Consider the following 18,189-nt stretch of genomic DNA (forward strand, 5'->3'; position numbering starts at 1 on the left):
TATATTTAAAACAGCAGAAAAACTAAAACTAAAACGTTGATAAAATAAGTATCCGACACACTTAAAGTAACAGGTGTAGCCTTCTGACTTTTCACACCTTATTTTTCATCAGCTACTAAATCCAAAAAGGGGTCATAGTTCAAAATGATTACATTTATTAGCTTAAATTATTGATGTGATATGAATGAAAGTTTAACTGAACAACGTGGCTCACAGTGTGTCACTCTGATTAAGCTGCTGGAACAACAAAAGCTGGCATGTGATTGTACAGTGGTCTTACAGAGTGGAGATTCATCACTCACACATTATCTTTGGTTTAGTACAGACATCAACTTGCACCCCTCAACGGACACAAATCAGACCTCCATTTGATAAGATTTTGTCCAAGGGTCCCCTTTATGATAACATTTTTGCTTTTAGATGTTTTATTACAGAAAGCTTATGAACCCATGACCAAAATAATGATACATTATGTCATTGTTTTACTTATGGATGAAATTATAGTGAAAATAAATGAATCCCCTTTTTGCTGGAGACCCCCTGGAACCCCCTCAGGGGTCCTTGTAGGGACGATGAGAACCACTGGCATAGAGTACAAAAACCCAACAGCAGCCAAGTATTATTTTGGCCTGTCATCAAGAAAATAACAGAATTAACATTAATTCTTGACATCGGTTTTGTACACTGCACTTTTCTAATGAGAAAAAAAGAGTTTAGCAAATTTGTGTATTTTGCCAACCTGGATGTCAGTATTCACAGTCACTCACTAACGATGCACCCAAACAATTCTTCATATTCACACACCCTAGATTCCACTCGCATTTAATTGAAATACACTGTAAGCTGTCGTAAGGAGAGCAGCACTGCAACGCTAACAGGCTGAGGTGGACAACACCCAGTAGATATTTACTGTGCCAGTCAGAAGTTTGGATAGACTTTTAATTGAATGAGAAAGAATGTCCAAACTTTTCACTAGAACTGTACGTTGCATTTTTCACAATATCTATGCAAATTTGCTTATTGGTAAGCAACATTTAGACATATACATAGTAGAAACTTGGCTTGGCAGCTGAATTGGCTTAGGTGTTGAGTTTGTGGAGCCTTACATTTGAGTCAACTATACTACATTTATCAATGAATTAGTCAAGACCTTTTCAAGCCAAATATTGTGGGAATGACGTAAAACACAAGAAAGATGCGAACAGAGGGCAAAGGTTGCATGGCCTGGAAAATATTGTCCACCAAGTCCTACAAATTAAATGACAAAGTGCATGGACAAACAATGGTATAATATATTTGTTCATGCCCTCTAGAACAACACACATAAGTGTTCTTTGATCTCTATAATAGTAGAAAAATGAGAACGTGTCCTATAGCTTATTTAGGGTGCCTTTCTGTGCTTTTCTTTATCTTTGAGGAGGGAAAGATATTTAATATTCAAACACTCCAGTGTTGACATCTTGACTAAGTGGACTTGCATATCTTATAGATCTTTCATTGAGTATTTGTACATCTTGCACTCAGAGCTGCCTGGTGTTCCTCGGTCTGGATAAGATGTCTAAAAGTGCTCGTGTTTTTTTCAAATCAAGGTAGACGAGCAGATGTTGATTTTGCTGCAGAATACATTGACCAAACAAACATAATTGATTCATGACTCATAATTCTGCCTCTGTGTATTCGTGCACATAAGATTTATAGATCCATTCCCATCTTCATCTCCCCTTTCTATCTAACTTTGACTGTCTTGCTTCCTCTCCATCCTTCTGTTCTGCCTTGGATGACAGCGTACCAACCGGTGACCTGGGCACACCGTCTGTGCTGTGTTACAACAATCCTGTGAAGACATCTGACATAAAATACACATACCCTCCCTTTAATAGGGTACCCACTCTGTACCAATTCATGCAAACACCGGAACACATTATGACAGTATTTATACACACATACACATCCCTCTTTCTCTTCATCCTATCTAATGGGTCCTTAGCATTTTCCAGCATTTTCCATTGGGTGTCTGCCAACATCCTCCCCCCTACCTGGAAGTAGCACTGAACCTAAACACAGAGACTCTTTTATGTGCTCAGGTGTCTCAAATGTTGCTATGTTCTCAGGAAACAAAGTGCAGTCTCTTCAGGATGCCTTTGATGTTCTTCAGCCCTGGTTGCATTTTCTGGGTGCATTTTAGGTCTTTTTTTTTTTTAATGGATCAATGCACCTGAGGTTTGGTGAGTGAATCTCTGGACGTAACTGCCTTTTATAGGCTTTGAGATGTGCTTGTAAGAAGTGAATGTACCGTGCTGGGGTCTGTCGTTGCAAACACAGAGTATAAATTCTCTACTTCACAAGAACTCCTAACCTAACTTGACAACCATATATTCTCATTTATACATACTGTTGTAAAAGGGAAATGTTTTTGTAAGCGGTACAAAATACATATTGACCAATAAAACCACCACATCAGTCTCAGTCTCTGCACTGATGTTACCTTTTCCCATGATAAAACCCCCTCCCCACCACTGCCGAACAAGCCCACTATGGCTTAGGGGTGGGAATCACCAGAGGCTCCACGATACGATATCATCACGATACTTGTGTCATGATACAATATTATAGCGATTTTAAATATATTGTGATATGCTGTGATATATTGCAATTAATTACCTTTTTTCACCTGCAAATTATGTCCCCAAAGGAAAAAAAACTTCAATTTTCATTTGCAATTTCTATAATAAAAGATCGCCCCTTGCGTCCATGTATCAATACAATATTGTCGAGCAAAATATCACAATACTATGCTGTATTGATTTTCCCCCCACCCCTACTATGGCTGCTACAGATAGGTAGATAGATAAGTTGAAAAATGTAATATACTACTTCTTTTAATTGTTGTTTAAAAAAAGATTACATTACATTAGTTACATTACCTTTTAAATGACTTTTTCCACTCAGTCAGCTTGTCAAAGGCGCCTCTAAAATCTTCCCCACGACACATCTCGTTTTTTGTGTAGAAATAGAAGACACAGCATTGTGGTTTAACCAGCAGTCAGTCAAGCCACAGTTTTTATTGTACTGTATTTACTGAGTGACAGGAGATAGTTTAATATTAGCCTTGGTGACTGCATGCAGCACTTCTGTCATCACAGTGAAGCTGTGGAGTTAACACACCCTCCATCTCTGTCCTAAACCTAGTGATTCCTTAATGTAGCTTTAATAGTTGCTAAAATTATCAAGCTAGCTTAAAAATACACAACATGAAAAAGAAAACTGTGGAGTTACCAGGAGGGACATTTTGGTTGAAGTTAGCCACCTTCTTTAACCGCCATCCCTTGTATTACGCTAACCTGACCAGGACCAGTCTGTCCACTGAACTTCTCCATTAAACTCCAGGCAAGAGACCAAACCACCAAAATGTTGAAACAAAGTGACCATTGAAGAAATCCCTTCACTTTAACATCATCTGACACACTGGAAAACATTAAATCAATACAGAATATGTAGTTTTCAGTGGTAGCAGCTAATATAATAGCCAGCCATAAGGTTGAATTAAACAGTATATTCCCTGTGGAGACGTTGCAGTGAGACTGTATTCACATACCCACTTTCATTTTCAATTATGATAGATCAAATCTGTCTACATTGAAAGTTATTGCATTAGAGATGTGACTCACTATAACCCAATTAAATCTAAACTTCAAAGTTTTACTTCAGCCTTACATTAAATTTATTTCATTAACTCAACTGAATCCATTAGGATCAGTAAATTTGGTCTCGTATGCGAGTTGCCTAAAGGTTTTCAAGGTTTCTTGGTGCGACAGCAAATGGCAAGTTAATGACTTCACACAAACTCCACAAATGAGAAAAGATCACATGAGTTCCCTGGCACCAGAAATGACCACGGCAGTAAAAGAATCAACACATACTCATGAATGTGGTGCTCCATGAATGTATTAAAAACAAAAGAGGTCTTATTCTTTTTCTGTAAGGAAGTACAAGTTAAAGCTCCATGCAGAAATAATTAACATAACCCCACTGAGTGAAATGACGCCCCTTTAATGTGACGGATCTCTAGTACTGCTGGTTCCCACTGAGGATCAACACTAAAGATTTCTTGAGCTGTCAGCTGTTTTCAACTCATTGTCTTTTGTTTTTTTTTGTTTACCAGTTCAGGCTGTTGAATTCTAACCCTAACCATCCTAACCACGATTGTACGCTAGTGTCCAGTACAAAATGACAAAGGAAGAAAATTGATGGATATCTGGTGAAGAATCTAACGAGCAAATGAGACCTACATATTTTTCTTTCTATTGCTGAATTTCAATGCGATGCTGACATTAGATTGTTTCTCCTGAATATGTAATAAATTGCTTGCTTGCACATTAGCAATAAAGCCATAATAAGCTGAAAGTATTACAAAAGCTCTGTTGTTGTGAGTTTTTATAGGAGTCTGCCTGCCCCAAGTGGTCAAAAATCCCTCAATAACTCTTTAAGATTACTGACATAAAACATGGTGTTATAAAGACATATTTCAGCACAAAGGCACATTCAACAAATTTTTCTCTCAAAACAAAGTGCCTTAAAATGAACTCTTTTGACAAGTAAATTATCCTTCTAAATGCTAGAAAAATATAAAATCACTAATAGAGAGTAACTGGTTTTACACACGTACACACACACACACACAGGAAGAGTACCTTGGCCAAATTGTATTTTCCGTCTGGGTTGTTTTTGGCATAACATCATATGAGAAGTAAGGAATACATATTAAAAAAAATGTGAAGCATCCAAGACGACAAGTGCCAGAACATTTAGAAAATCACTGGAAAGTATGCAAATGAAAATGCAACATGCTTTTCTGCAATCTGCGCTCATATAAAGTACCTCCATTATCTGTAAATCACCAAGAACAAAGAGCCCTAGCCCTCCTAATCAGGATGACGTACATTCACTGTGACCATTTTTTCTGGAGGTGTTTATCTTTTTTAATTTTTTTTTAAGGTAATTTATTTGTTTACATTTTTAAGGTTATCTCCTGCTGCCACAAGGAGCTATCAAAGTAAAAAATAAATAACTTTGTATGGCTGTATGAGTTCACCCAAAAATCTGCTTTTCTGAACGCGGCTTTTGCTCCAAATCGGACACGCCATCCCCAATTAAGTGGTCTTTAGTCTAAAATGCATCCCTGAAATAGGATAAGTCAGACCCACACACACACCTACAAGTTTTGTCTGAATCCTTAAGATTGATTCGCATGAAAACACATGAAAGCACTCACGCTTTCTGTCAACTTTGAGATTATTTCTCCTACTCTCACTATGATTACTTTGTCACACTTTAACAAATTATTTAAAATGATACTTTTATCGTTTCATACGAGCAGCTGATCTAAAACTACTCAATGTAGGAGGCTTTAGTTGTGAGCAGATGTAACAACTTAACCTCAGCGACCTCAGCTGTCCTGCCTGAGCAAATAAAACGTCAACATCCGGCTTCGCAGCCCTTCTTCTGACAGCTTCACTTCCTCCTTCTCACAGCGCTCCTCTTCCAATAGAACTCTGAACGGGAAGGGATGTGGGGTTTCATCACTTAACCATGCTGTAGTGAATGCACTGATACATACATAGAGAGAGTGAGAAGAAAAAAGAGAAAGTGTGTTTTCTGTTGGAATAATCAAAGGCACCATGAAGCTTCTCTTCCATAAAGACCTTCTCTTTTATGGGAACTATCTTCCGCCACGCAGGCTATGATGTGTTTGACATTGCCAGGTGTTTTGAATGAACTGAACAAGAACCCTGCAGTTAACAGGAGCGACGACTCCTGAACAAAGCAAACAGCGCCACTTACAAAAACTCAAACTCCATCAGCCAAAAAGTCACAGCACCGCCTACCCCGGTGTTTCTCAAACATTTTCACATCAAGACCCCTAAACTGACACAAATTAGACCATGGTGGTAGACCATTTAAGGTGTTTTATTACAGAAAACATATAAAACCAATGAAAAAAATTGTCACACATTCTGTCATTGTGTTATTAATGGATGTAATTATTACTAAAATGAATTCCCCTTTTTGCTGAGGACCCCCAGGAAAAGGTTCCGGACCTCACTTTGAAAAACCACTGACCTACACTGTTGGACTGAAAGCCCAGAGACAGCACATCAGTGAACATGCTGCACCAAAAAAAAAAGGAAACAATCCTCCTGATTATGAGCATGCTACTACCTCTGAAGATATGACCAAAGCCAAGATTACAGCTGTGGTGGATTAATACAATTTTCAGTAAATGTGTGTGTCATGTTTACAAGCAGAGACACCCTTGGAGTACACAAACAGCACCAGGCAATAGAACAACAAATCCTTTTAGTTTAGCTGGATCTTGACACAAACCAGAAACGCTCGGTTGAATGTTAGCAATAATCTGCAAATTGCTTAATTGAAACTGCATGAAGAGAAGGAGAATTAAAATCTGGCCATAAAGGAACTATTTCACACCAGAAAAACCAGGCTGTGTTCAGCTGAATGCTGTTTTGAATTTAAGATTTGAAATATGTCATCTTTAAAAGTGTCTCTCTAGGACTGCCGCTCTGTCCAAACCAGTGATGAAAAAATCAAACTAGGGAGTAGCAGTTGATATTACATTCACCCTTTTCAGTTGACAGCTCGCTGACCTTCTCTACGATCCTCAAATATGTTGGGAGCTCCCAGCATTACGTAAAAGAGATTGGCCCGAATGTGGCCAACTTTTATCTCTATTTTTTATAAATACTCTACGTGAAGTTGCATAAAATGTAACAGGTGAGTATCAACAATTTCAAATCACTTTCATACCTACTGTATACACATGTTTTACATTATTTAAATTCTAACTCATCTAACTAACTGGCAGCAACAGGTGGTCAGTTGACAAAAGAAATATTTTATGGATGTACAGTGATGTTACAGTAAATCAATCAAAAGGTGAAACAAATGTTCATAGTCAGAGCTTCTCAATCACCAACATAACAGAAGTTTGGAAAAAGAAATGTAGTCAGAAAGTGTGTGGCTGGTTGCATGACAGATGTGTATCATGTGTGTACTGTGTGTTGGGGGGGAGTAAGGGTGCATATATGTGAGAGAATCAGAAAAAAATATAAAAGAATTAATGATTTCAGAAACACATCACTTCCCCAAACAACTTCCATCAGTGTGGTACTACTGTATGATATGTGTGTGCACCATGACACCAGCTGGTCATTACCATGAGAGCAGCAGCCACTATCACCTGAAACCTGTTATATTTTCAAAAAAAGCCAATGTTTTCACTTTATCTTTGCTTAAATTAAACGTTTATTTTGATGAAAATGTTGGAAAGTTGTGCTTTAAATGAAAAGAAACGATCATAAAAAGGTTTTCAGATGCTTGTGTCTGAACAGCACCTGATATATGTCACTAAAAGTTTAAGTACTTACACAAAAGCGTGGTAGACAAACGCCCATTCCCTCGGTCTCTCCAGCACGTTGTAGAGGTAATTTTGGAGCCGCCGGTAACGTGCGTTCCTGCGGCCGCTCTGTGCGCTGTAGGTCAGCGGCTTCCCCAGCAGGCTGAGCCGTGCACCCTGCTTCCTCTCTGCTCCCGACGCACCTGCCGTGGCAGGAGACAGGAGACCGTCCCCGACTCGCACCGCGTTGTTCATCGTCCTCTGCCCAGACTCCACATCTTTCAGAGTGTAGCCCTGCGCCCGGCGTTCCGTTGAAGTCTTCAGCCAGAGCCCGGTGCCTCCGCTGTCGTCGCCGGTGTGACTTCTCGGCATGGCATCACCGGCAGGAAACCGGCAGACACTCACATGCAGCCAAGTGTTCTTGTGCCAGAGGGTGTTTGAATACTTGGACTTTTAACTATGCACCAAATAAAACAAATCAGTGGATGGGGTGTTTAAAAAAAAAAAACTAACCTGCTCTCATCTTGTCATTCTGTGGACGTTTGAGCAGATTCACAGACCAGTTGGGACACTTTGGCCATCTGCACAAGGCTGGAGAGGAGTTGGGTTATGAAGGAGTGTATCCATCGAGACATTTGGCTGGGGGAGGGCTCTCCCACCCTCCCACACTGTCTTTCTTCCTCAACTCACTCTCACTCTCCGTATTGTTTCTTCCTAAAGTGTGTAGAGCCAGCCGGTGCTGCTCTAAACGATGGATCTCTTTTACGCGCAGCAGCAGCAGCACTAGTTGACAAGTCAGTGAACTCCTCATGGACAGCCGCAGTTGCAGGAGCTATATTTCTGGCTTCCAATTTCAGAGATGAATGTAAACTGTAAAAGCGTCAGAAGCCACCGGTGCACCGATGACGCAGGTTTTACGCGGTCGGAGAAATAGACAGATGTTAAAAACGAAAAGCATTATAATAATATATGCATACATGTATGCCGCATGTGCCACCCACACAGCTCTGCTTTAAAACACGTGTGGAACATTTTAAAAAGTAACTTCCTTTGTTAAAGTTAAAGTTAAGGAGGGAATTGGTCAAGCAGTTTCTGGTGTAAGATACCCTACAATATAAAATGGTTTAACTTAATAAAATTAGGTTAACATACAGATCATTGTGGTGTCTTATCTGCCTGACATCACTAAAAGCTTGTTGTCGATTCAACAGCAAGTTAAGTTTACATTCATTAAATCATAAAATCAGACACCAGTCGCGGTGTTCTACTTCCCAAAACTTTCTCTACCGGAACCGAGCACGTTTTTCTCCGTATGTTGTTAACAGCTACGTCACTCTCTTCCCTCCTGACTGACCACGTGACCAATTTTTGGCAATTGTGGCTTTCCAACCGGTACTTTAACTAGATACCGACCTAAAATGCAGTTTTAATTATTATCCAGGCAAGCATTGTGATATACAGGACAAAAATACGTGTGAAAAATATATGAATAAAAAGCCTGAATAAATATATTTTTTAAGTGTGGCTCAATTTTAAGATTTAGAATAGAACACTTTCCTTGATTGATGAACTTCACTAAACAGAAAAGACAATGGCAATGCAGGAGCAATGCAACCATGATATGTTACATGTATCAGGCCTAAATCTGTCCAAGTTGAATGATTATAAATTGCAGTTTCCCCCCCACGTTCCCTGTTTGATATCCCTTATTTAAGTCTTAAACTGGCAGTAGTTTTTGCTGAGAATTTGACTTGTTTTGGATTTTTAGCTTTTTGCCACTTTCATCCATCCAAATGTCACGATGATGTCAGCAGTTTGACGCCATCACATGTAGTCTCCTCTTCTTTCTTTCTTTTAAACAAATGCGCGCACAATAAAGGTACAGTGGGCTATTTTTCCCCCCAAATTGTTCCAGTTGAGGACAAAAAATGACACACCTACTAGCCTACATGGTTAGGTTTGAGCATGATGGTTAAACTCAGGGAGGGAAGACTATCAGAGGGTGTGTGTTGTGTAGTAAAGCGGGTGTGTCGTGTAGTTTGAAATACTGCAGATAGACCTCTTGCGGCGTCTTTATTTCCTGTTGTGATCAAAGCCTGCTCTCTAGTGCTAAGACATAGGCATTACAGGGCTCGTTCATGCAAAGCAATAAAACAAGACCTCAGCAATCGGTGTTAAATATCAGGAGTTTTCCATATGAGTTGAAGTTTTTTCCCCCCATAAATATTATATAAATATTTAATTCATAGTGCGTGGAGCCATAATTATTATGCACATATAGATATAGGGGCGGGTTTAAATCAAAATATGATTTAGGGTTTATTTTACTGCTTTATTTCGTTTAAATTTGGCAGTTAATTTTCTTTCTCTCTGTATCTGTAGAGATGAAGCTCACCTTTAACGGAACCTTCATTTAATGCTTTGTTTTTAAAGGATACGCATGCACCTGTTGATTTATATGTTTACCACCTAGCCTAGACTATATTAGTCTTAATGATCGATTGTGTTATGTTCATGATGGCAATGATCGGTTGTTTGTTCTGTTACCCCTATCCCAGTGTTGTAGCAACCTCCTTAAGGGATCAATTAAAAACAATCCCCAGTTTTAATTGGCCGGACTTCAGCACCACGGACAGCGACAACCATATTTTATGAAAGACAAGAGTTTAAAGAGAGATGAACACTTAAGAGATAGAGAGATCAAGGAGGGAGAGAATGAAAGAGAGAAGAAGTGAAAGAAAGAGAGAGACTGGGGAAAGGAGTGAGTGGAAGAGAAAGAGAGCGAGAAATAGGGTGGGGAGTGTTTGAAAGGGGGGGATGTGACAGATTTTCAGAGAGCATTGGTTGGGATTAGGACTGTGCTGCACATTGACAGGGATTACAGGGTGCAGCGCTGCGCAATTCCTCGTCCGGGCTGTGCGCTCTGCTATGGCTTTCTTCTCACGGCATTTCTCCTCATGAACTGACAGACACCTGAGATTTGTCGTCAGTGTCACGCATCCCTCTGATCTTCGGTGTATACAGTAGCTATATGGAAAAATGGCCGACATACCACAGATAATCAAAATTGGGATTTCCATGAAGATGCTTCCCAACAACACCGCGGTGTTCTTCAAGTCAGACGGCGCCCGGTTCGGACAGACACGGACCATCAAGCTGCTGACCGGGTCCAAGTACAAAATCGAGGTGGTCATTAAACCCGGAGCGGTCGAGGCCACGTAGGTAGCCGTCTGATTTTTGTTTGAGACGCTGATTATAACCTAAACAGCTAAGAGGACAAATATCACAACCAGGCAAACAGTATTCATATAACTTGTTTCTCTAAAAAAAAAATCCACGTTTTCAGTCAGTAAAAGGGATGTTAATGGAATATGGAGGCTTTCCAAGTGAGACGACAACAGGACATATGTCAAGCTGTCCAAATAATGGATAACCTTTTTTTTTTTTGTCTGGACATGGCGTTGCTGGTAGACAATTGATAATAATCGTTCCTTTAATATTATATTGCTAGTTTGCGTCTTTCCGTATTCGAATTACAGTCAAAATAGTGCACGATGGGGTATTTGTAATCTCCTCTGTACCCCTAAAATGTTTCAGATATCCCTCACAAGGTCTTGGCCTTTATCTGCTATATATATCCAGCGCCTTGTAGTTTTCCCACATTTTCTCACTTTAACAAAGCAGAGGGTAATTAGCTACGTTTCTGGACGTTGCCTTTAAGTAAAGAACAAAGGATGAGGCTCATTCATCTCATGCACTGATAGCACAGTGATCTGAACAGGTTTGTTACGGAGAAGGCAAATGCAGATTTTAATGGCTGCGTTCATGCACATCCTAATGGAAATATATGGTGGTTGCGAGCCTATAGACTACTGCACATGAAGTGGAAAATATCCTAATAATGAAAAAAAAGTTTATCAGGTTCCCAAGCTGCAGAGATGTGATATACATGATGGAGAATATGCATTGAACATATGCAGCGTGTCATCAGGTTTTATTGTTCGTCTATTGTATGACTCTTTACTTTTTAAAACTATTAATGGCAAAACATTACGTACATACCTTTTACAATTGCTTTCATATTAGTAGAGCAAAACTACTGTAGCTCTACTATGCGTGATTATTTCTGACAAAAAAAGTCCTTGGCTACTTGAGCACTCAACAAGTCCTTTCTCCAAATAAAGCGCTCGGAAGTAGGATTTTACGAGGAGCGCTTGAACGCAGCATAAACCCCAATTGGCCGCATGTCAAATCCACCACAGATTAGGACTCCAGTGTCTGGGCTTTGTGTCGCCGCCCGCGTCCCATTTGCCTACAATTCGTGTAATGATGTTATGTAATGATCGTTGTTGTACCTCCATGTCCATATAAGGATTAGTCTTTGATATATCAGGCCGTGAAACAAGTCTGCCTGCTGCCTGAATGAGCACCCTGGTATAAAAATAGGTCACACACGGGATGATTCACAGGAGATGTTAAGCTTAATTTGGGGCATGAAACACAGCTGTGGACCTATTGCCTCATCTGATTTGTAGCAGGAATTCCTGGTTTGTAAAAAAAAAAAAAAAAAAAAGCATGAATGAGTGTAAAACTCACTAATCTGTAGTAGGACATGACCCATTTTTTCACTTTATTAGTAAATTGCAGATTTAAGGCTTTTAAATTGTATCTACATGTAATTTTTACTAAAATCAAACATTTATGGATTCACCCTTAGTGCTCTCACCTAAATATTATTGACTTGAACCTGTTTATTGCTGAATTGATTTTCTTATGTGCCTGTCCGCAGGTCAATGAGTGTGGGTGGGGTGACCTTTCCTCTGGAGCAGCAGTCTAAAGATCCACAGTCAGTGATCTATAGTGGCCTGTATGACACAGAGGGGGTGGCACACACCAAGAGTGGAGAGAGGCAACCTGTTCAAATTAACATACAGGTATGTTTATACTGTACAAAGTGCAGAAAGCTAACTTTAATTTGGAGACAGAGGTCGGAGAGCTCAAATATTCAAAAACCAATCACAGCCAGACAGTTTCAGGGTCTGAGGAGAGTCTGATTGGATGCCTGTCTGCTTTGTAGAGAAGACAAACAAGCAACATCTGATGAAGATTTTGCCGGTTTAATTGTGGAGCTTGTCAAATTCAGTGTGGTTTGTCTTGTACTTGTCCCCAACATGGATTGGATGTTCGCTCTGTGTGTCTTTTTCATTTATTTCTATGCTTATAATTATGCCACTACTTAAACTGTAGTGGCAGGAAGGATGAGAATCCCCCCCCCATGTTCTACCTTCACTGCTCAAAGCTGCGTCAAACATGCTTTTAGAAATATACAACAAAACCATAAACCTGTTAAACTGGTGAGATAGGAGACATTTAATTAGCAAGCTTCTCTGTAACACATCACAATATTGAGAATATCAATAAACTGAAAACAAGTGGTATTTATATATAAGACAAACACTGAGAAACAGACTTTAATGGGATTGATTAACAGCATCAGAAATATAAAATATCTCCAACCTCACGCTTTGATCACCAAGTGATTACTTTTGCCTCCAAGTAATTCACTTCTACTAGTACTGTCTCATCATGCCTTAAGATCCTAGGTTATAGAAATCTCGAGCTCATCAATTCAGAAGCTCCAGGAGATGCAGATGTGTTTACTGACAAAAAAAACAAACCCGATTGACCATGAAGTTACAATTCAAAGAGCAGGTGTAGACTAAGTGAAATCCTGCATCAAGTCTGAAGGAAAAGAGCCACTCTGTTATTCTGGCGGCACCCAGGCGACTTTATCCCTAATCACAACATTGCTATAAGATTGTTTACTTTAGAGCTGTTTGAATGGCAACAGTCATAAAGCTGAGTCAGCTTCACCAGGAAGGAGACAGCTGTCTGTCCCTCACTGTGTCATAAATGGCACACATATGAAAATAGGAACATTTTCATATATGACACCTATATGAAAATACCTTAAGGTAACCTAAAGGTTAAATTGTAGTCTAACCTGATTTGTTTACGTTGCTATGGTTACAATTCTACTGAGGTGGATGCCAGCTACTAGAGTTTACGATTTTTCTAGTGTATCCTGATAGCTGCAGGCTTTTAATGGCTACAGATTTGTAACTATGGATGATGACGGCTACATAGGTGTAATCATGGATGGGCTGGGTGATGTACTGTATGTCTCAGGTGTGAAAGCTTATGATTAATTTAAGCTTAAATTAGTGCTGAAACTAATTATTATTTTAAGTATTGATTAATCAACAATGTATTTTCTCCAGTAATTGTTTGTCTAATGTCCACAGTTAAATCTTCAAATAACTGACAACACTCAAAAATATTTAATTCACTAAAATAGAAGTCTAAGAAAACCAGAAAATATTCACATTTGACCAGAATCACATAGATAGATAGATAGATAGATAGATAGATAGATAGATAGATAGATAGATAGATAGATAGATAGATAGATAGATAGATAGATAGATAGATACATACATAGATACATACATACATACATACATACATACATACATACATACATACATACATACATACATACATACATAGATAGATACATAGATAGATGGATACTTTATTCATCCCCATAGGGGAAATTCATGTTTCCATAATAATATAACAAAAATATGGCTACAGGTACAAAGGACCTCCTGAACTGCTCTGTTTTACAGCGCAATGAGATGAGCCTCCCACTGCCAGAATTGCTCTTCTGCCCTTTGAAGGTGTTGTACAGAGAGTGTTTGTGGTGATTCACCACCAGGTAGGGTTAGGGTCGGACAAAAGTCCTACTAAGGACAGCTTTCCTGTGCCAAACACAGTTGCAAGGTTTGCATCCTGGTGGAGAGAGCTGGAAAAGATGTGGAGTCTTGTCTGCTGCAAGGCTTTGTGAAGGACAAGATTTATTTTTTACCGGCTATAAAGTTCAGGGACGTCAGGGGCACCAAGAAGGTGTAGTGGAACGGAAAGGACTTTGTCCAGGTCCACATAGGAGACCAAGCACCTTGTCCTCTTTCCAAAGTGGCAGCCATGACCCTGCAGGCCTGCATGGAAATCGAAAGGTGTTCCCTTGCCTATTCCAGGACCCTGGAGAAATACAGGGACCATGGAATGCCATAGATGGAGAAGGTCCTCTCTCGACTGCCAACAAGTCTTGGTCTTCCTCATATGATTCGAGTAGGTGATGGCCCTTGAAAGAAGGAAAGTTTGACATTGAGGGTGTGACAACCCACATTTGCACCACTCACATGATGCTTGAATGGCATCTGAACATACATATGTGGGGAGTCCACATACAGCTGGAGAAATGTGACTTTGCCTTCTTTTGCAAGGACACCCCTCAAGTCATCACTGACATCCAGCCCAGTGCGGTCAAGATTTGTCTCGAAGTTTGTGGCCTTATGCATCCCCAATGTGGAAAATAATGTGTCTCTGAGACCCACAATGTCTTGCATCCCAAATCTGGAAAAAGGGACATGAGTGTCAGGGTCCCTGGCCACAACACTACAGGCCATGTGGACAGACACTGACCTAAGAAAATAATGGGGATAGGACAACGTTGCAGAGTGTAGTCCCTCATACAAATCAGCATGCATGAGTTCTTCCACACTGCTGAATTTTTGAAATGCAAACGGTCGTAGAGACATGGGACCAAAACTGGGTTAGGGTTAAAATTGTTCTGTTTGTTCCAGCTTTAATCTTAATGTTTATAATAAACTGTTCATTAATCACGTAACACGCATGATAATTATAAGTTAACTGATCACTGTGGGAAAGCAGGTTTGGCAAGGTGAACCAAAATCATGATGCAACATCCATGCAACATCCATGCAACACCCATGCAACACACACACACACACACACACACACTGCAATTAATTCTACCAAAATTAGGTGTGTGTCGTATTTTGGCTCAAACATCCACCACAAAATGAGTTCCTGGTGTTTGTTTTCCAGCTGTGGTTCCTGCTCACATCTAATGTGAATGTTTAATTTACATTTTACCTAAACTTTCATTTTTATAGTTAATCATTAAATTCTTCTAATCTTGTAAGGTTAACAACAAAACATTAAAACAATGTTAGAAAAATGTGACTTGGCTTGTGTCAAGGTAAGCCTGAGTTTCTGCGGGCTTGTTTGTATCTTACCCATCTGTCAAGTTCACACCCGAGGGCCTCTGGGATGATATGTGTTTGCATGTTTGTGCTTGTTTGCCTGCATCCATCTGTCCACTCAGTATGTTTCCTCTTTATTTCACCTTCATGATTCCTTCAGATGGTGTAGTGAGTACTGAGTTCATACAGTATTCGAGTACATGAGGAGCGTGTATTCCCTTCTGTCCACCCTGTATGTGACGACATCAGTTCATCAGATCAAAGCAAGATATTTAAAAATGTACATGACTAATTTCTGTATGTATTTCTCCTTCAGTTCACAGAAGCAGGACTGTTTGAAACAGTGTGGCAAGTGAAGTTTTACAACTACAACAAGAGGGACCACTGCCAGTGGGGAAACAGCTTCAACAGCATCGAGTATGAGTGCAAACCCAACGACACGCGCACACTCATGTGGGTCAACAAGGAGATGTTTGTGTGACGGAGGAGCAGCCTGACAGATTCAGTGACGTACTTTGCAGGATCACAACATGTGATGTTTCTTACCCTCAGTATGTTGTGATGAAGCAAATGCTATTGCTTCCTATTGCTGAATGGATGTCTGTATTTGTCCTCCCTTCCATATCTACGGTCACCCCATTTCACTGAGCTTTTTTTTTTTGGGTTTTCACTCCTTCAATCTTCGGCCATCATCAGAAAATGTAAAGGTTTTGCTCTGTTTGAAAAAAAAAAAGCACACTCGTTCTCTTTTCCTGCCAAATTGGATCTTATGGCAGTTCATGAAAAATGCAGTGATGTTGCCTGTCATGTCACAGTGTTGTTTGTTTATGGTGATTATACAAATGTGTCAAAATTCACATGGCAGAGCTTAAAAAGGAACATGAACCACTTCACTGCAAATACCTTTTCAATCAGATTTAATCATGCATTGAAAGTTAAATTACTTTTTAAGATAAATATTTTTCCCCCGTATACAGTTCAGTTGTGACATCTGCTAACCCTCAAGTGTGTTCAGACTTGTATGTGTACAGTACAGTACTGTATTTGTGTGAGTGCACATGTGCCTGTGTGCTTGGCCACTGTAAGTGTGTGTTTTACAATCGGTGCTTGTACTTGAAACCATGTCTACGTGTGAATAGTTTCATTCCAAAAGTTCACATCGATTCTTGTACTAATACTTCTTAAATTATTATACTTGAATAAAATAATACTAATATTTTTTGGCAAATTTTGTGGCTTGTTACCATGACATATGCTGAGCTTGAACATACAATCGTGATTCTGTAATTTGGACATGTTTGAACATAGTTCATAAATCTTAAATAAATCAAATTGTGCACTTCACTCAGGAAATATTTCAAAACCTCCTGAAGGTATGCAGATCAGCTCCTCTTCAGGCTACATTAAGACAGAAAGCTCATCTCTGTGTCCCTATATGCAATAATGTCATCTTTCATCATTTTACCTTTTACATCTTAATCTTTATTCTTGATGTCAAACTCAAGTGAGCTTCTGCTGTGAACTTGTGTCACTGCTTGCGCCTGAAAGATTAGGAAAAAAAGGGCCCTTCAGTGTTTTGGAATGAAACCCTGTACTGTGTGTGTATTCTTCTGTGGTAACATTTTCTGTACAGATTGCAGTATTTAAAGTAGACATGTTGTATTTGGGTGGAATTGTGTCCCTGTTTGCAGCTTGTGTGTTCTCTCTACCTCTTCCAAAAGACTTAGCCATGAATATTAGTGTTCATTAAAAAAAAAAGAAGAAACAAGCATTTGGAAAATTCAGAACGGAAACTGCTAGTGACATATCTTTAAACTATTTTTTTCTATTTCTTGTGATAAAAGTTTTGTGGTGAATATTTTCAGAAATTGTATATTTTGTACAAGTGAAACATTTGACATGTTTTCATATGATTGTGTGTATTTTAGTAGAAATGTCTATGAAATTATTTTCCTAGAGATTTTGAATTGACCTATGCAAGAAATTAACAAAATAACAATGAATTGTGCAATATAGTTGTAAAATTACATATCATTCTGACCTTTTTGTGAAAGTGTTGTTTATGAATGTTATAAATGTTATTACTAGTAAAATGGAAAATCTCATTGTGTATCAACTGTATTCTTTTAACTGATTTATTACGTTTAATTCAGAAATGTATATTGACACTTCAGGCAACTAAAGTAAATCAGGATTACAAAGGAAGGAGCATAAGTGAATCTGAGCAGCAAAGTGAAACTTATAAAAGTGCCCTGAATTTATGGTGCATCTCAGAAACTGCTGAATGTGGTGTGGCAGAAAAAGTCCCCAAAACCACGAGCTCTGGTTTTTAAAATGAGCATTGATTGAATTCACTCTCACCAACTTTTTTGCTTTTGCTGTTTTGGTATCGTCAAACAGTTACATGATAAAGTGGATGAAGTTTTAGATCCTGTTAGTCCTGTAAATCTGGAAAATCTGATCATTCTGGAGGAATGCAGGAATTCACCAACCTGCACAGATATTAAAATCTTGTGGGTTTCTACACTGAGTTGTTTTGCTCTGTGTTACTGCCAGACTCCTGCGGAATTTGGTGCAGGTATGTGCTGAAATGTGAAAGTGGAAAAATATTACTGTGACTTCTTTTAAATAAATGTGGTTGTC

At 39.2% G+C, this 18,189-nt stretch overlaps 2 protein-coding genes across 2 annotated transcripts in view; one reads left to right on the forward strand and one right to left on the reverse strand.

The window, feature by feature from the left end:
- kcnq5a (potassium voltage-gated channel, KQT-like subfamily, member 5a) overlaps positions 1-7,786 on the reverse strand; it is a 103,952-nt gene extending 96,166 nt beyond the window's left edge. Inside the window, exon 1 of the mRNA XM_062430221.1 lies at positions 7,446-7,786. Within this exon, the coding sequence (XP_062286205.1) occupies positions 7,446-7,786 (341 nt within the window). The remainder of the gene's footprint in view (positions 1-7,445) is intronic.
- Positions 7,787-10,453: 2,667 nt separating this feature from the next.
- Positions 10,454-16,027, forward strand: cnrip1b (cannabinoid receptor interacting protein 1b). The gene is made up of 3 exons (XM_062430859.1): positions 10,454-10,632; positions 12,204-12,348; positions 15,863-16,027. The coding sequence occupies exons 1-3, from the start codon at positions 10,454-10,456 to the stop codon at positions 16,025-16,027; spliced, it is 489 nt and encodes a 162-aa protein (XP_062286843.1).
- Positions 16,028-18,189: the final 2,162 nt, after the last annotated feature.

The sequence above is a fragment of the Scomber scombrus genome, chromosome 12 (assembly GCF_963691925.1).
Source record: "Scomber scombrus chromosome 12, fScoSco1.1, whole genome shotgun sequence".
NCBI lineage: Eukaryota > Metazoa > Chordata > Actinopteri > Scombriformes > Scombridae > Scomber > Scomber scombrus.